General features: G+C 38.9%; 1 protein-coding gene across 4 annotated transcripts in view; it reads right to left on the reverse strand.

Annotated features, from left to right (window-relative positions):
• LAMA3 (laminin subunit alpha 3) overlaps nucleotides 1-15,110 on the reverse strand; it is a 106,917-nt gene extending 91,807 nt beyond the window's left edge. For all 4 annotated transcript variants that reach the window (XM_017833417.1, XM_017833411.1, XM_017833427.1 and 1 more), the window contains exons 1-4: nucleotides 15,002-15,110; nucleotides 4,331-4,448; nucleotides 3,599-3,717; nucleotides 1,897-2,067 (exon numbers count right to left, since the gene is read on the reverse strand). In XM_017833417.1, coding sequence (XP_017688906.1) covers nucleotides 1,897-2,067; nucleotides 3,599-3,717; nucleotides 4,331-4,448; nucleotides 15,002-15,049 — 456 coding nt within the window. In that variant the 5' untranslated portion in view covers nucleotides 15,050-15,110. The remainder of the gene's footprint in view (nucleotides 1-1,896; nucleotides 2,068-3,598; nucleotides 3,718-4,330; nucleotides 4,449-15,001) is intronic.
• Nucleotides 15,111-16,271: the final 1,161 nt, after the last annotated feature.

The raw sequence follows: 16,271 nt of genomic DNA on the forward strand, positions 1-16,271 counted from the left end.
TGTGCTCTCTAATACAAAAGACACCATGTACCTCAGAGCGCTGTCCAAAGGCTTCTTGAACTCTGTCAGACTTGGTGCTGTGGCCACTTTCCTGGGGAGCCTGTTCCAGTGCCCAACCACCCTCTGGATGAAAAAACTTTTCCTAATATGCAACCTAGACTTCCTCTGACACAACTTCAGGCCATTCCCTCGAGTTCTGTCACTGGTCACCACATAGAAGAGATCAGTGCCTGCCTCTCCTCTTCCCCTCATGAGAAAGTTGTAACTGTAATGAGGTCTCCCCTCAGTCTCCTCTTCTCAAGGCTGAACAGACCAAGTGACCTCAGCTGCTCCTCATACGGCTTCCCCTCAAGGCCCTTCACCACGTCTGTTGCCCTCCTCTGGAGACTCTCTAACAGCTTAATGTCTTTCTTATATTGCAGTGCCCAAAAGTGCATACGCTATTCAAGGTGAGGCTGCACCAGTGCAGAGCAGAGTGGGACAATCCCCTCTCTCAACCGGCTGGCGATGCTGTGCCTGATGCCCCCCAGGACAGGGTTGGCCCTCCTGGCTGCCAGGGCACTGCTGACTCACATTCAACTTGCCATCGACCAGGACCCCCAGGTCCCTTTCCGTGGCACTGCTTTCCAGCACCTCAATCCCCAGTCTGTACAAACATTCCAGGTTGCCCCATCCCAGGTGCAGAATCCGGCACTTCACCTTGTTGAACTTCATAAGGTTTGTGATTGCCCAGTCCTCTAATTTGTCAAGGTCTCTCTGCAGGACCTCTCTGCCTTTGACGGAGTCAAGAGCTCCTCCCAGGTTTGTGTCATCTGCAAACCTGCTTAGTATCCCTAAGTTTTCATCTGTTTCTGTAATAAGTTTAACATAAAGATTTTTTTAAGACTATTAACTATTTCATAGACTTGGAAGGTCTCTAAATAAAAATTTGCACTCTCTTTTAGCAATTTAATAAAACGCTTGACATTTCATTCATCTATCCTACACCCTGTGGCTAGGATAACATCAAAAGTTCTTCATACTAAAGCTGTGCTGCTCACCAAGTAATCAAAATACTGCATTTACATCTGCCTGCAAGCAACATCTCAGAGTTTACTTAAGACAATAAAGGCAATTAATGAAACTGCTATCAAATAACTGGAATAGCTTTATGTTTTCCAGTACCAAAATGCTCACACGCATTTGTGCAGTGCCTCACCCCAGGGCTTCCTCCAATTGTTACTAGATCTTCATTTTAAAAGAAAAGGTTAAAAATAGCAATACAATATAAAGTCTTCAATCTCTGTAAGTATATGAATTTCTGTCTGGTGTTCCCTTGAGGAAGCTGAATTTTCTTACATTTCCCCACCGAAGTGGAGTGGGACTTCAGCCTTCAAGCTCTTAGATTGCCCAAAATCCACAGAAAACACCTAGACATCTCGAACAATTTGTGGAAGGATAGTAACTTTCAAGTACAGCCTTTGATTCCTGTTCCTTCAGAAATTCAGGTACCGTTTACAGAGAATTTTTCTTTGGATACAAATAACAGAAAGTAGTTTCAAAAAAAGTTGAAGATATTTGGTTCCTCAGTTCTGTGTAAGATTGTTTAGAATATTTCTGCTTTGGCTCTTCATAGCTCCTATGATGCACCAAACTTCCTTCCATATTAGAAAGCAGAGAATGAAGATTGTCTGTTACAAAATCATTAATCACTACTTCCCCTCCATAAATCTGTGCTCACCTAGTTACCTTCTTGTCTCAAATGAACCTGGAGAAAATATGGGGATTTAAAGGCGAGTCAGCGCAAATTTCATTGTTAGCATGTTGCAAACTTAAAACGTTCAGACCATTTTTTGGTCTCTAACATGCTTTAATGTGACTGTTGAGTACACACGTCTCAGTGAAAACAGTACTTACTCTGCGAGTTACAGTGGGGTCCCGCTGAGCTTTGGATATCAAGTGTCCAAGAAGAGTATTAGTTCTGAGAAAACGAAGGCGAATGTTTGTTGCTTTTGTGAATTCTCGAAGATTAGGGGAATAAGTGAAGTTTTTTGCTCCTGGGCGGCCATTTACCAAAGATACTACGACCTAACAAAGAAGTAAGCACATTTTTGTTAAAATATATCAACTGCAAGTGCCAGCAGCGGCACAAAGCAAAATAAATAAAAGAACCCAAAAACTGACTATTGTTTCTGAACTTATTTGCTGTAACAACTAGGCATTTCATGCTGAAGCCAGGATATTGGGAAAAATAGTGGTGTTAGTCTTGGCCCTTCCTGAATTCTTATTATCCATATGGCACACTGGAAAAAAAATTTAAAAAAAGTGCCTCTCTCTGTTTTGGAAACAGTAGGTATTACATGCAAAAATTACGTGTCTTAATAGAAAAAAACAATAGGAATAGTTGCAAATAGTTGTTTTAACAGTTGACAGTGTTAATGGGAGTTTTGCCTGAGTAAAAACATCAGGTTTTGGCCCCTTCCCAAAGCACATTTATTTTTGGGTTAAGGCACAAACATTCCTGGAAAATATTATTGTTACCAGGTCCAGTGCCTGCGAGCATATTAATGGTCTTTTGGAGGAAAGTACACAGTGTTGCTTTAGAAAACCCCCTCACATGAAAGCAGGTTTGTCTGACTTCCAAAACAAGGGCTCCAATACTTTTTTATTTTCTAAAGAAACAGCTGCCAGCAGCCTAGCAATCATGGACCTCTATTGAATGAACAATCTAGTGTGTACGTACCGGGCTTAATAAAAGACTTTCCTTTATTTATAACCATCCAGATAACAGATTTCTATTTTCAAATGGCTCCTGTACTCTAAGGCACGTAACAAGGGAATGATGACTGTTCCAACTGCAGCACAACTCCTTCAGAAATAGTCATAGAGCATATAATAGGAGATGGCACTAGCAATGTTCCTCTGTGGAAATTATCCTTTACAATATCTTATTAGGAGAATTTTACAGATATGTTAACAAATTCTATTCTAATATGAATCCCAATATTCATGCTCAAAATGCTCAAAACTCTGGATAACTCTTGAGGAGTTTAGATCTGTATTCTAACCACATCAGGAGAATGCCAGGAGAAGCCATCAGCACGACCAAGAGTTTAACATTCATTCAAATAATACAAACCACAGTTCTGCCCAGCAAGTAACAATAGCAAAAATCAGGGCAACTTTTTCCAAATACATGTATTATATTATAAACATGCAGCATTTTTATACATTCTTCTTTTAAACAGCTACTTATTCTTGAATGTTAAATATCTGTTTCTACAGCCTTTACTCACATGAGCAATTTAGGTGCACTAAGTTCTATCATACACAATGGAAGTGTTCAGAAAATGCAGTCAACACCTTCAAAAGCATATGGCTATAGTGAGGTACCTAAATTATGATAAATATCAACACGGGTTGCTCTGAGGAGCCCCTACCCGCACAGGGAATAGTGAAATTTAGGAGGAGTCAAGTCACCCTCCCAAAATCTCACCATGGTTATGGACTTACTAACACGGATTCAAGCAGTCATAGCTGAAAAATTACTTCCAGCAAACTTCCAAAACCAATGCTGTTTGCTTCCAGCATTACACATTACCTTCCTAAAAGCACTTACCTCTCCATTTTCCAGAGGCAGAATGCGAGAGTACTCTGTGGTGCAAAGGACATCGTTGTCCCTCCTCACGGGAAGATTAGCTTCCTTTCCAAAGCGCTCCAAGCAATCTGCTTTTGAGTCTAGCCAAGCAAGAACAAAATTAATCTTATATGTGAAAATAAACATTATTGTTCTGATTTAAATTAACAAAGAAGAATCCCCTGTGCTTTCAGGTAAACTCTATCCCATAATAGAATAATAACAGTGATTGTGTAGCTCAGCACAGAAAACCAGAAATTCCTAAAAACAATCATTTCTCTTCCCAAGCAATTCAGTGGTGCCTGACAAGACACGGCCCTGTATTTCTCGTATCATCACAAAGAAAAAAGTTAGGTAGGTACTCCAAAATTTTGCATTGTATTTCACTTTGATTTTTGCAAGAAATTTCAGGGTCCCATGGGATGAAGGACCCTGCAGTTCTGACATACCCAAAAAACAAGACAAACAAACCAAGAATTCCCAAGAGAGTGAAAAAAATTCACATGCTGAATTACTCGTTCAAAATATCATACTCATACACTCTTATCACTGATCTAATGTAGCTAACTAAGAAAAGAGAAATGTATTTAACATCCACGGTCTTCTCTGCAGTTGAAATCTTCAGCGAACCCCACAGTTAGATTAGCTGCTACTGAGTGAATGATTAAAGAAACCTGCCAACAAAAGGGCAGTGACACAAGGATTGATACTTACAAGCAAAATATTGCCAGGGACTGTAAGTTCTTCCAAAGTCCACTGATCTTTCTAAGACCCACAGATCTGGACGAGGAGAATTTGCAAACTTGATAAGGATATAGGCAACATGGAAGAGCTGGTAACAGAATATACATAGATCTTGTCAGGAGCTTTTTTTGAAGTCTATAAAAGTACCATAATAACAAAACCAATGCAAATAAACACCTTTTCTTTAGTGTATGGGGAGAAGGCTATTCTCTGCAGTTTCATTCCCATTAAAATAAGAGGACAGATTCTCAGCTGGCTACCTCACCTGGCAACATGCTCAAGTATAAGACAACTGCAACAGGACTGTGTTAAATGCCATCTACATTTCAGAACAGTCTGAATGTGCAGACAACAGACTGCTTGGGTGTGTTAAGGGTATAGTACTTAACCTTGAAAAGTTAGCATCTCAACACATCACTGAACTAAGATACTTTTGCAGAATCCTGATACATTGGTTAATCACATAATTGTGCTTGTAGTCAAGGAATATGAAAATGGTGTAAGAGAAAATACACGCACCCTTAACACTGGGACTCCTTTGCCTGTGTTTGATAGCAATCTCAGAAACCTGTTCCTCATTTTAAGAATATTTCCAGATAATTTTGCCACTTGACAGACCTTCCAAGTAGAAGAAGCAAGCCACGCCGGAGTTTTGTGGGTATGAAATAACACAGGAGAGATTCTTATGACTGGTAGCTCATTCACTGTCTGCAACAGCTCAAAGAGCTTCATCAGCTCAAGGTTTCTAAGGCCAAGGTGCTCATTGTGTATCACAGAGATAGACCACAGAGACAGAAAGCTCCCAAACATTAGAGTAAAAACGGATTTGACAAGAAAAGGTGTCTTACTGTAAAGCCTCTTGGGACAATCCACAGTCATAAAACCGAGAACATCAGTAAAAACTATCTTTTCACAAAAAGCTGAACAGATTGATTCTAAAGGTCATCTAAAATTTAAACAACCACAACATGGATAGGAGCTGCCAATAAAAGTGAACCAATACTGAGGTACAGTCAATATTCAAGTGAAGCTGCACTGGAATTTCCCCCTCAACAAGCTCACTTGAGAATTATCTGCTGGCAGGAGATTCTTACTTTGATGGGAGAGTTACAGTCAAAGGTTTGTCAAGCACCTGATGCCAGAGCCCCCACATCAAACACATCCAAGCAGTTTATCTTTGCGCAAACCTCACAAATGTCATAACCCTGAAGCTAATACTTTGCAAATGTTATTAGACTCCAAACCACAAGTGCATACAAGCTCTCAACCACAAACTGGGAACAGCATCTTTTGGCATGCCTGGCCCATTCAGCTGCCAGCTAGGAACAGTTCAATAGCTGTCACACCAACTGGGACCACCAAGAGGGATATTGGCCATACAGACATTACATGTCATCCAGTATGGCTATTCAGTGCAAAGACTGGTATACTTTCAGAAAAGCATAATACTTCTGAAATTCCTAAAGAAATAAGGTGTTTTATATTCCTGTTTTAACTCAGCTGAATCTCTCAAGGGGCATTTATGTGTTCAAACCAGGTTTCCACTCGGCAGGCAACTGCCTATCTATGAATAATCTTTCTTCCTTTATATTTCAAGGTCTTTAGAAGTCCCATCCTTACGTGCACATTAGCAAGATAACAGTCTATGTTTTGAATGACACAGATTTAATCAAGACAAATGATTAAATTAGAAATCTCAAGAGGAAATGAAGGAAGCATGTAGACAAAGTCCTGCCTTTTCCAGGGCTCCATTGCTTGTAGTCATGTTGTAGAATCATTACAACAATGACCTACCTACCTACTCTCCAAAACAGCAGATGACATCTGCTTCAGCTTGTCATACAGTCATTATATTCTTTTACTCAGATGCTACTCAAAATGCTGACACAGCCATTCTCATCTCATCTCTCACAAGAAGCGATACCTTCTCCAAAGAGTCAGAAAAATATTGGAGTGAATTCCTTTTCCACAGTATTTTCACACCGCTGAAGAAATACGAGACAAGCCCACTTACACATCGGTGTCACTCTGGACTATAACCTTTCATACACATCTAAAGAAAGTGGCCAAAATGAAGGCACACAACAGTCGAATCAACACATAGCACCTGTCAAACACCTGTATGCCACATCTGCTATCCAACTGTGCAATTTGCTTACGCCTATGACTACTCAATGCATGTGAAACTGAAATACTGACCAACGTGTGTTTTATATGAGGAACTCCGTAAGTCTGCCAATGCTTAGAGAACTGCCTCCCAGCACCACTCTTTGCCTATTTCCATGCAAATCACAAAATGAAGTTAAAAAAAAACATGGCAACTTCACATTACTATTGCATAGGAAAACCTTCAATTCACATGTAGCTCTCCTAACATCTCACAGTCTGAAATACTGCTTAGGTTTGTGCAGTCACATTCAGGAAGGGGAGAGGGGTAAGTCTTGATAAAAATTAAATTAGTGTTAGTTAATGACAGTATATCACCAAAACACAGTCACCAACCCTACCACCTGTCCTGCTTCTGACTTCACGAGTGCCTATGACTTGGTTTTGACCTGGATCAACAATATAGAATAGCATCCTGAATATCCAAACTTCCACCACAATTAAATACTGACCAAGTTGATGAATGATCTCTCTCCAAATCTGATGAGGCAACAACAGAAGCAAATTAACCACTGGCTTAGAAAATACACCCTTGCTAAAGCTAAAAGAGTAATCTTGCTGACATAAGACCTAGAAAAACAACTATTATAGCCAATTTTAATCACATATTCTAAGCTGGCATCTCACTAATTTAAATCTTGATCCCAACCTAAGACCTACCCTGTAAAAAAAGGCAGATTAAACTGAGAGCAATGTGTTTCTTCAGCCATTCAGTCTTGAGGGGAAAAGGAACGTGTCTTAATTTTTGAAAAAAAGTTTATTTGGTTGCTTTTAAGCTGAATTTCTTTCATAAAAAAAATACTTGTTCCTTCAAAAGATTTGTTAAAACGTTAAATAAGGGTCAAAATAACAGCTTTTTTGGTGCAACTATATAATAGTAAAAAACATTTTCACCAAAAAAAGCCTGAAATGTGGCTCAATCAAAATTCTTATAATTTTCTTGTATTAATATAGAACTAAGTTTAAAAGTAGAAACAGCACTTTGTTTCCATTACTGGAAACAATCCACTCTGGAAATGCATGCTTGAGAGAGGATGTATTACTCTAAGTGTCAAACATTGTATCCTGTAATCTAGCAGCATAGTTGAAACCTGATGGATTATCAACAGTTTGAATTTAACTAGTCTGATATTGATGTGACTTTTTCCTGTTCACTCAAGTTCAGATTTGAAGTGTTCTTGCAGTCAGTGACCTTGAAGATTCACAAAAACCCAGAAAAAGTTTTTAAAAATCATCCAGCAGAGTGAGCAAAATGCCCTCCTCATCTGAGAATGAAAATTAAAATTCAGTGTCACATATTACCAACATTACATTATAAAGACAGAGAGATTTTTACAGAAGCTCTTACAGGTGAATTTAAGATTGCATTAAAAGAGCACATTTAAATGGATTGAGAGGTACACTGTACCATTATTGTTAATGATACAATATTCATGACCTCTAACAGCATGCACACTACTTATTTTAACCCAACAGAAAGAAAACTTCCTGTTACCCACTGCATTCTCATAAGAATTCCAGAAATCACAATAATATTGGTTTAAAATGTTTTCTCTATTTTCTCCTTAAAAGTTTAAACAACCCTTTATACAGAGAAATTTTCAAGATTTGTTGGAATCCTAAAATACATGAGAAGATGGAAGGAAGTTAGATATACATATATAAAGATATAGCACATTTTTCTCCATTCCTGCCACCATAAACTCAAACCAGAATATTAAAATACTGAAATGACTTGTAAGATGAGTGTTGGACACAAACTAGCGCAAAATAAAAACACACTATGTTCCGAACAATCATAATGCTGTGTGCAGCATCTGTAGGAAAAGATTGTTCTTCCTTTTTGGCTCATGACGAATAAAAAGTGCTGGAGTGTGGTAGTAAAAAGAACCCAACTAAATCCAGGTAGACCATCTCTGTGGCATTCTATATATCTCAAGACGTGTTCAGAAAGATACCACAGCAATCCTTCTTCGTGTAATCTGAGCTGTAGAAGTATGGAGAACAGCTGTTTCCAGCAGGATAGAATTTCCTAAGACAGTATTATCAGATATATCTAACCACCAAAACTTCCCTCAACATAGTAAGACTGTTCCTCTAGGCTTCTGGCATTATCTTGAATAATGTGGTTGGCATTGCACATTACTCAGAAGAGACAGAAATCTGATGATCATTCTAAACTAAACTCAGATGTGGGCTGATGAAGGAGTGGGATTTATGGAAGAGTGCTTGGCATCTGCTCCACACCTTAGTGCCACTGACTGCACCGGGTTGGCATGTGCATGCCCATTACTTTCTCAGTGTAATGAAGCCTTAAGGTCTTGAGCGTTGTTTCCTCTCAAAGACCAAGCCATAAAAGTAACCATCTATTTAAATGAAATAAAAATCCCATATACTCTGGTTAATATTAAAGGCTTTGATTTCTTGAAGTTGCAAAGAGGTAAGCACTCCCTTTATTCAAATATCTTAGTGGGACTTGAGGCACTCCTGCAGATCCAGATAGGTATAAAACACTCCTGATAGTCAGTATTTGGCAAATTCTCAACAACGTATTTTGCAGATTAAATGGTAATATAAAAAAATGCCAACTAGAGAGAGCTGACCCAGTCTTTCTGGCAGTTTCCAGCTACTCTTCTGGGCATGTGGAAGAGTAGCCATAGCAGACATGCAGAGAAAATCATGTGTGGGTAGTATCTGAGAGGCATTAGATCTTCTGAATGTGCTTAATTGTGTACAAATACACACAGCAATGTCTACACCTGTAAAGAGTGACAGTGACTGGAGAGGTTCCCACTGCACAGCATGCAGAAGTTATTCCTTGTGTGCCAGCATCACAGCCTGGGGTGCAGAAGTCAGGAATAAGCACAAGAATTCCAACGTTGTTCAGTTATCTCTGCGCACATTGTATTCACATCATGCTTTCATTTAACTAGCCACTGATGTTAGAGAGCATATTTAGTTAGGTAAGTCAGTGCCTGTGCATATGCCTCATTGGCACATCTGGAGATCTTTTCTCTATCCCAGTTGATGGCAGGACCAGAAGGGAGAAGCTCTCCATACATTTCGCAGGCAATACTCTAGAAGGAGGAACTGCTTTCAGAAACGAAAGGGTAGCCCATTCTTCAGGTTCAATCAGTCCTTGGTCTTTTTGCCAAGGCTGCAGGCAAATACATCAAGGACTGTCAGTTATTTTCCTGAAATTTCTCATGCAGCCACTTTTCCACTGGGATTCGGACAAAGACCAACTCAATGCTCATAATTATTTCTTACATATGGCCTATTTCCTCCCAGAACACTGAAGCTATTCACGTGGGAAAGGATTTGTACGATTCAGCCCTCAGTTGTCCAGAAGATAAACGTCCCCCTATAAGGGCTATAGTCCAAAGTAAAAAGAACATAGTAGTACTGTCAGCAGTGGAAGGCAACCTAGGGAATTGCAGAGGTTCTGCTCTTACTATATTGTGTTGAGAGTGAGGTATTTAGAACAACAGATCACAAAATGAAAGTATCATGTAGGAATGAGTATGAAAAGGAAGGGGGGTGAAACAGAAGTACAGACATGAAGGGATGGAAGTGAGATCAATGAACGGGAACAAAGATCTTCCTAAAGGGATGCTGAGCAAGAATCAGAGGAAGACAGTGTCAGGAAAGCAAAGGAGAGCAAGACTTGCAAGGTTTTATTTTGAGAATAATGCCAACTTAGAATTAAAAATGCATTTTAAAGCCAATGACACCCACCTATTAATGCAAACATAAGGAAAAAATTCTAAGCCATTCATAAAGGTTTTAATTAAAGCTTGAAGAAATCACAACACATTGACTACATCTTAAAGGATAACACATAAGCAAGAAATAATGTATAAAGGGTATTTCCCTGATTAAGGCTGGCAGCTCAGTTCTGAATGAGCTGCTTGTAGTGTGACTGACGAATAAATGGAACATGTATTACCTGATACAACTTTTAGAAAATTCCATCAGGCAGCTGCTACTTGATCAGCTGAAGTTGTGTTAATCTAGAGTTTACAACTAGATACACCTCACTGTGGTATGAGCCAAAAATCACAACTAATTTCAAAGCATATTGTTTTGTGGCATGATCCCAAATGAGCTTCCTGCACAAACTGAAGCACTCAGAACCAGACTTCTCTAATATGAAGTAACACCCATTTTTGGGTACCGTAGGGATGATATAGTACCTTCCCCAGACTAAAAAAAGCCCTTTCTCCTCAGTGTGAACCACAGAGCAGGGCTCGGTGTTGCTGTGGATTCAGAGCCAAGCAGGGGCTCCAGACGAAAGGCTTTGACTTACTGCTGGGGCAGTTCTGTAGGACTGCAGAAGCTTCATGCAGTGGTTCTCATGCCCTAATCTGTAGGACTTCTCAGTGTTATTACAGAGGTTATGCAATTTCACACCAGACCTGGGCCTAATTTCAGGGTCAGCAATACTACAAAGTCTTTAACAGCCAAGTACAATGAGTGCAATGACTATTTTTGGAAGCCCAGTTCAACATAGCTTACGATAAATTTCCCACCACCTTGACAGATTCTCCCTACAGGAGAAGGGCCTACAGGATACTACATTTTACAGAGGGATAATTAAATTAACTGCAACTTCAGAAACATTTAAAATTATTATGTCAATCCTTTATAAGTTAAGAACAACTGTTTTTAATGACAACAGTTAGTCAGAGCTACTTATATTCACCACAACAAACCTACGGACATAAAGGATTGTTATCAAACATAAAAATTAAACCCCTACCATATAAAAGCAACTCAGAAGATGTAACAAACTGTGAGGCTTTTTACAAAATGTTTATATGCTTTAATTGGCAGAAAACAAAATCATGAACTCCTCCACAGGCCATAGCACTTATCTTAAATTTATGGTTGAGTTTGTCTCCTTCCCTAATAAAAGTACTAATTTGGACATTACATTCCACTGTGTGCCTTTAATTTACAACAGTGACTAATAACATTATTACATAAAAATTATTGAACATATTAGCGCACAAGACTTCACCAAGCTTGAGTCTTTCAGCACTACATTATTGCCACAAAAGCACAGTAAAAAAAACATATAACTAAAGCAACAATAAAATTTGTGGGCTATACTTTTTGAAGTGTAATAGTTAGACATTTCTTTTTCATCATACGCTATACTGAACCTTCATCTTCTTCTGAAGACAAAGTTCAAAAAAATACCTGGGGGAGTGTTACTGTAATATCTGCTGAGCATTAAGCAAGCCAAAGATGAGGGCACACCTGCTAAAATTAGGCAATCCAAAGAGTCAGGGGAAGGGCAATTAACTTCAGCCAGACATTCTGAATTCAGAAGTTTAAAATATGGTGAAAACTACATCGGGAAAAACATGACCAATTAAAGGAATAACTGAGACTTCATTTGATCCAAATACTTTAAACAAGTCAGGAATAGCCACAGTGTAAGCAGGTATGTTAACAGAACGGAGAGACAGCCTCAGGGATCAACATTATAATTGTTATTCAGAAGGACTGTGATTGATTAGAAGTGTAACTATAGTACAGAAAGTCAGAAAGGGAAGTAAAGCAGGGCTTTTGCTTTAAGGTTTTTGCTTTTTCTCATATTACAAAGTGCAGCAAAATGAGCATTCTTCTAGCAGAAAGCTTTAGCATCCTGAAGGGATTTTGACTTTCAAAATCACCCCTAGCCCTTGTGAAACAGAAGCAGGACCAGGTGGGTGTTCTGTTCCAACTCCATTGTAGCGAATGCTAAAACTTCCACAGTGGTGCAACTATTCGATTAAATATTGTTATGAGACCATGGCAAAAGGCTCCACTGGGACTCTGCTCTCAATCAGAAAGATATAGAGCAGGAACATAGTAAATTAAAAGCTTTTGACTCTGCTCTAAATTTTGCTTCCTCTAATTGTGGATACTTGATGACCAGCTTACACTCAGTCATTGCTTCTCTGCACGCATATGTACCTTACTCATTGTCACATTCTGCACATGCAAAAACATTTCCGTATTTTGTTTGCAGAAAAAGGTGACTTGTATTAAAAACAAAAAAACCCACAAAAACAAAACCACAAAGAGGACAAATATTCAGTGAGGAAAAGTACATCCCTGCTATCTTTTCAATATTACAGCCTGTGGTTCTGCAAAGTGTTTAGACACATATCTAACTTTAAGATTTATTTTTCCTTAAAAACCAAACCCTTCATCTCAGCTCACCCGAGGGGGAACTGCGCTCTGAAAAATTGTCTCTGTTAACTAAGAAAGTCTGCATGACTAACACACACCAAGCTCTTAGTATTTAGGACCCTGAAGTAAGGTAAGGTGAATTGGGGTCTCAGTGTTTACCTGTTCTCTTGAATAGACTTACTCTGTCACAGTGTTTACTGTTCTTCTTCATTAATAGTACTGTGTGCTACTATATGAATTTGGGGTGTGAGACTACAAAGTAAAACGTCAAAAGCGAATCTCAAATTCAAACAAATCCTGAGATTAAGCTTTAACTGGATGAATGCAGATATAATATAATGTCCCTGAAATGGGGGAAAAAAACAATATATGAATCCTACTAAACCCTCATCCATCCAGCAGCTAAAATGATTCCTTCCTGATCACAAGACCTGAGGTAATTTTCACCTTTGTCTTGTTCCTCTTGTTTCCAAGTAAGGGAGTTCAGAATCACCTTTCCAAGACATATCATAGTAATGAGAAACACATAGCAATTGGTCTCCAAGGAGTCTTATGAGAAGAGGGCACTCAGTTCATATCCTTCCCCTGAAAGAAGGAGGTTTCTCAGAAGTTAACTCCACATAAAAAGTATGATGTGTGTTAGTAGGTTCTCCAAAGAAGATAACAAGTGCACAGTGGGAATAAAAGTTTTGGATGGAGCAACGTGTTAAACAAGAGGGTGATGGTGATGCAGCACAAGCATTGGTCACAAATATACTGGGTTACACCACAAGACAAATTACAGCCTGTAACCTAATCCTGTGTCTTGCAGAGACCCTAACAAACAGCTCAAAAAGCAAGGTCTGCCTTACTGGGAAGCGATTGCCTTCCTGTGCCTATTCATAGCACCCTGCTCTGCATTCAGTGTCCCAAGTCTGCTTGTTCAGCCTGAAACAAACATTTCCCTGGAGTTTGCTGGAAAAGAACAACTGAGAGACTTGCTTCACAGGAGCACAAAGCAGTGGGGATACAACCCCCCTCAACTGTACAGTGTAGCAGAAAGAGCAACACAACTCACAAGGGTCAAGCTACTGTCTACCAAGCTAATGTTGATGCTGTGGCCTCAAAATTCATTAGCTTCTACATAGCTCTCCTTTCTTTCATGGCACAGTGCAGAAAAGCAACTAAGAAAATAGGCATGTTATTAGTGTAATCAAAAGAAATACAAATTCAGAATTCACAGCAATTTGGTTTAAATTACTGATATCCTCTGTCTTTAACTGTCTGGCCTTTCTGCACTGCGGCTATACCAGATACAAAAACACCTAATGAAGATATTCTCAAAATGAGAACCATTACAGACATGTGAGGGACACAAGCAGTAAAACACCATGTAACAGAAGACGTAAAATACGTTGCACCTGAATCCCCAGTAAAATGGTAGGTGAGTCTCAGAGAGAAACATTTGCTTAGTTATCCCTCCCTTTGCTGTCAACTACATTGAACGCCCACTGAAAAAGTCCTGTCCAATATAATCAGTCAATAAACAGTTACTACTGTCCAAAATATACATGCACACATATACATATACTATGTAGACCCACACATGTATTTATAGTCATATATTTTCAGCTGTTGTGAACTTGCACAGCGCAACTAATTTCACTGGATCAGTGCCCAATTATGGCAGCTGAGAATCCATCCCTGTGACTTAAAATACATATACAGAGGCTTTACTCAGCTACTTGCCCATCACTTGCACAGGAAATATGGGTGCTCATGTTACTGTCTCATTATTAATTAATATTACATTGGTTTTGCTGTCCCTTCCCTTTTAGACCATGTTATCAGTATTTGTCTATCATGAAGATCTTGCTGGATGACAGAGAAACCAGAAGGACCCCTGAGGCAAAAGCAGACTCCAAACATTATTCTCAAATCACGTACATGCACAGAGATCATGCAGTCTCTCTGTGCTCATGGAAAAGGAAAATATTAAATGGAAGACAGAGCCCTCAACTAAGAGGTCCTCCTGTGTAACCTCAGGTTAACAAGTTAAAATGTCTGTGCAAAAAAGCACACCATTTATGTGATGCCAGTGGCAGGAACTCCTACCTTCCAAATTCCTAAAGGAAAATAATCACTTTAATATAGTTAACTCAGCAAAAAAAATACCGACATACATAAATCAGACAAAAAAGCTGTGCTGTTGGAAGTCAAAATCATCAGTTCAAAAGTCTCCCCCAATTGCAAAGCATATTTATAAATGCAAGAAATGATCAAACTTCACCCAACTGCTCATGCACTTACCTGTCCCAGATCTAAAGTGACATTGACTTCATTGTACTTCAAGCCCATAGAAAGAGGAGGACTCTGCCACCAGCGCTCCGTGCCATCAATTGCATTGGTTACCGGGTGAGCTTTGCTGGGATCAGCAGCATTGCAGTAATCACAAAACTGGCCCTGAAACACAATAAATTAAAAAGATCATCTCAGACGAAATCTTACGCACTGGCGACACATGCGGTTGTTAACTGAGATTCTGATCTAGAGTGTTGACTAAAACTGGGGTTAAATTTTGTTTCTTTGCCTAGTATAATTTTTAGAGAGTAAGTTATTCCCCTGGCAATTAAATTACACACCCATACTCTGAAACACACTAACATTTATGTTACAAACAAAAATTTCAGAATCTCAATGAAGGGGCTACAGTAAATCTTCCTTTATTAACTAACTTATTGACATTTTGGTGAAATTACCTACATGACATCTACAGTGGTGTTTGCAGGAAATTAATAAAGCAAAGCTCCTTATAACTGGATTAGGACCAACAAACAAATTATCCTCAATTCTCCCATGAAATATCCACATATGCACATAGCCTGGTATTAATAAAAGCATAAAAAACCCCTCCATTACTTGCCTATAAGTTTAGTGTTAGAATTTTATAACACTGTTTTCATTCTTTTTCATGCCATTATAATACATTATGAATCAGAGGTTTCTGAACAACATGTACTCATGGAAAATGCAACAGAACCTATAGACTGTTCCCTTTAAGTTTCCCTTTAAAGAATCCCATTGTATCCTCATTTCCAGAAGTTACTGCCCAATTTCCAGCACACAACTAAAGCCACACTCCAGAGATGCCCTTTGAGATTCTCTAAAGCTCTTTGTACAATAATGATGAATAAACTTCAGGAAATTTAATTGTCTTTTGATTTCACATCTTGGCTTGCCCTACAAGCTATTTTTATCTCCAAGAAAACACATTTTACAGTCCACTAAGATTAGTGCTGAAACAGTTTAATTAGTTATTAAGGAATCTTTTATTGTCCTATGCATTTCTTATTCCAATCACTGGGTGGAGATAATCAGTGAAAATGCTAAACTGTGCCGGGCACAGAACTTTGTAGAACCCCAATAGAAAAAATTACATTTGCATTGAGGCAGTACACCCATCACAGTTACTTAAGTCAGACAGTTGCTTAATCCATCAGCCTGTGAGATGCTGACACTGTTGGGCTCCCAATTAAAACAAAAAGAATGGGGTAAATGTTACCTTCTCAACTTAGCATAT

This window comes from Lepidothrix coronata, unplaced genomic scaffold (assembly GCF_001604755.1).
Source record: "Lepidothrix coronata isolate B3197 unplaced genomic scaffold, Lepidothrix_coronata-1.0 Scaffold6, whole genome shotgun sequence".
In the NCBI taxonomy this organism is placed as follows: Eukaryota; Metazoa; Chordata; class Aves; order Passeriformes; family Pipridae; genus Lepidothrix; species Lepidothrix coronata.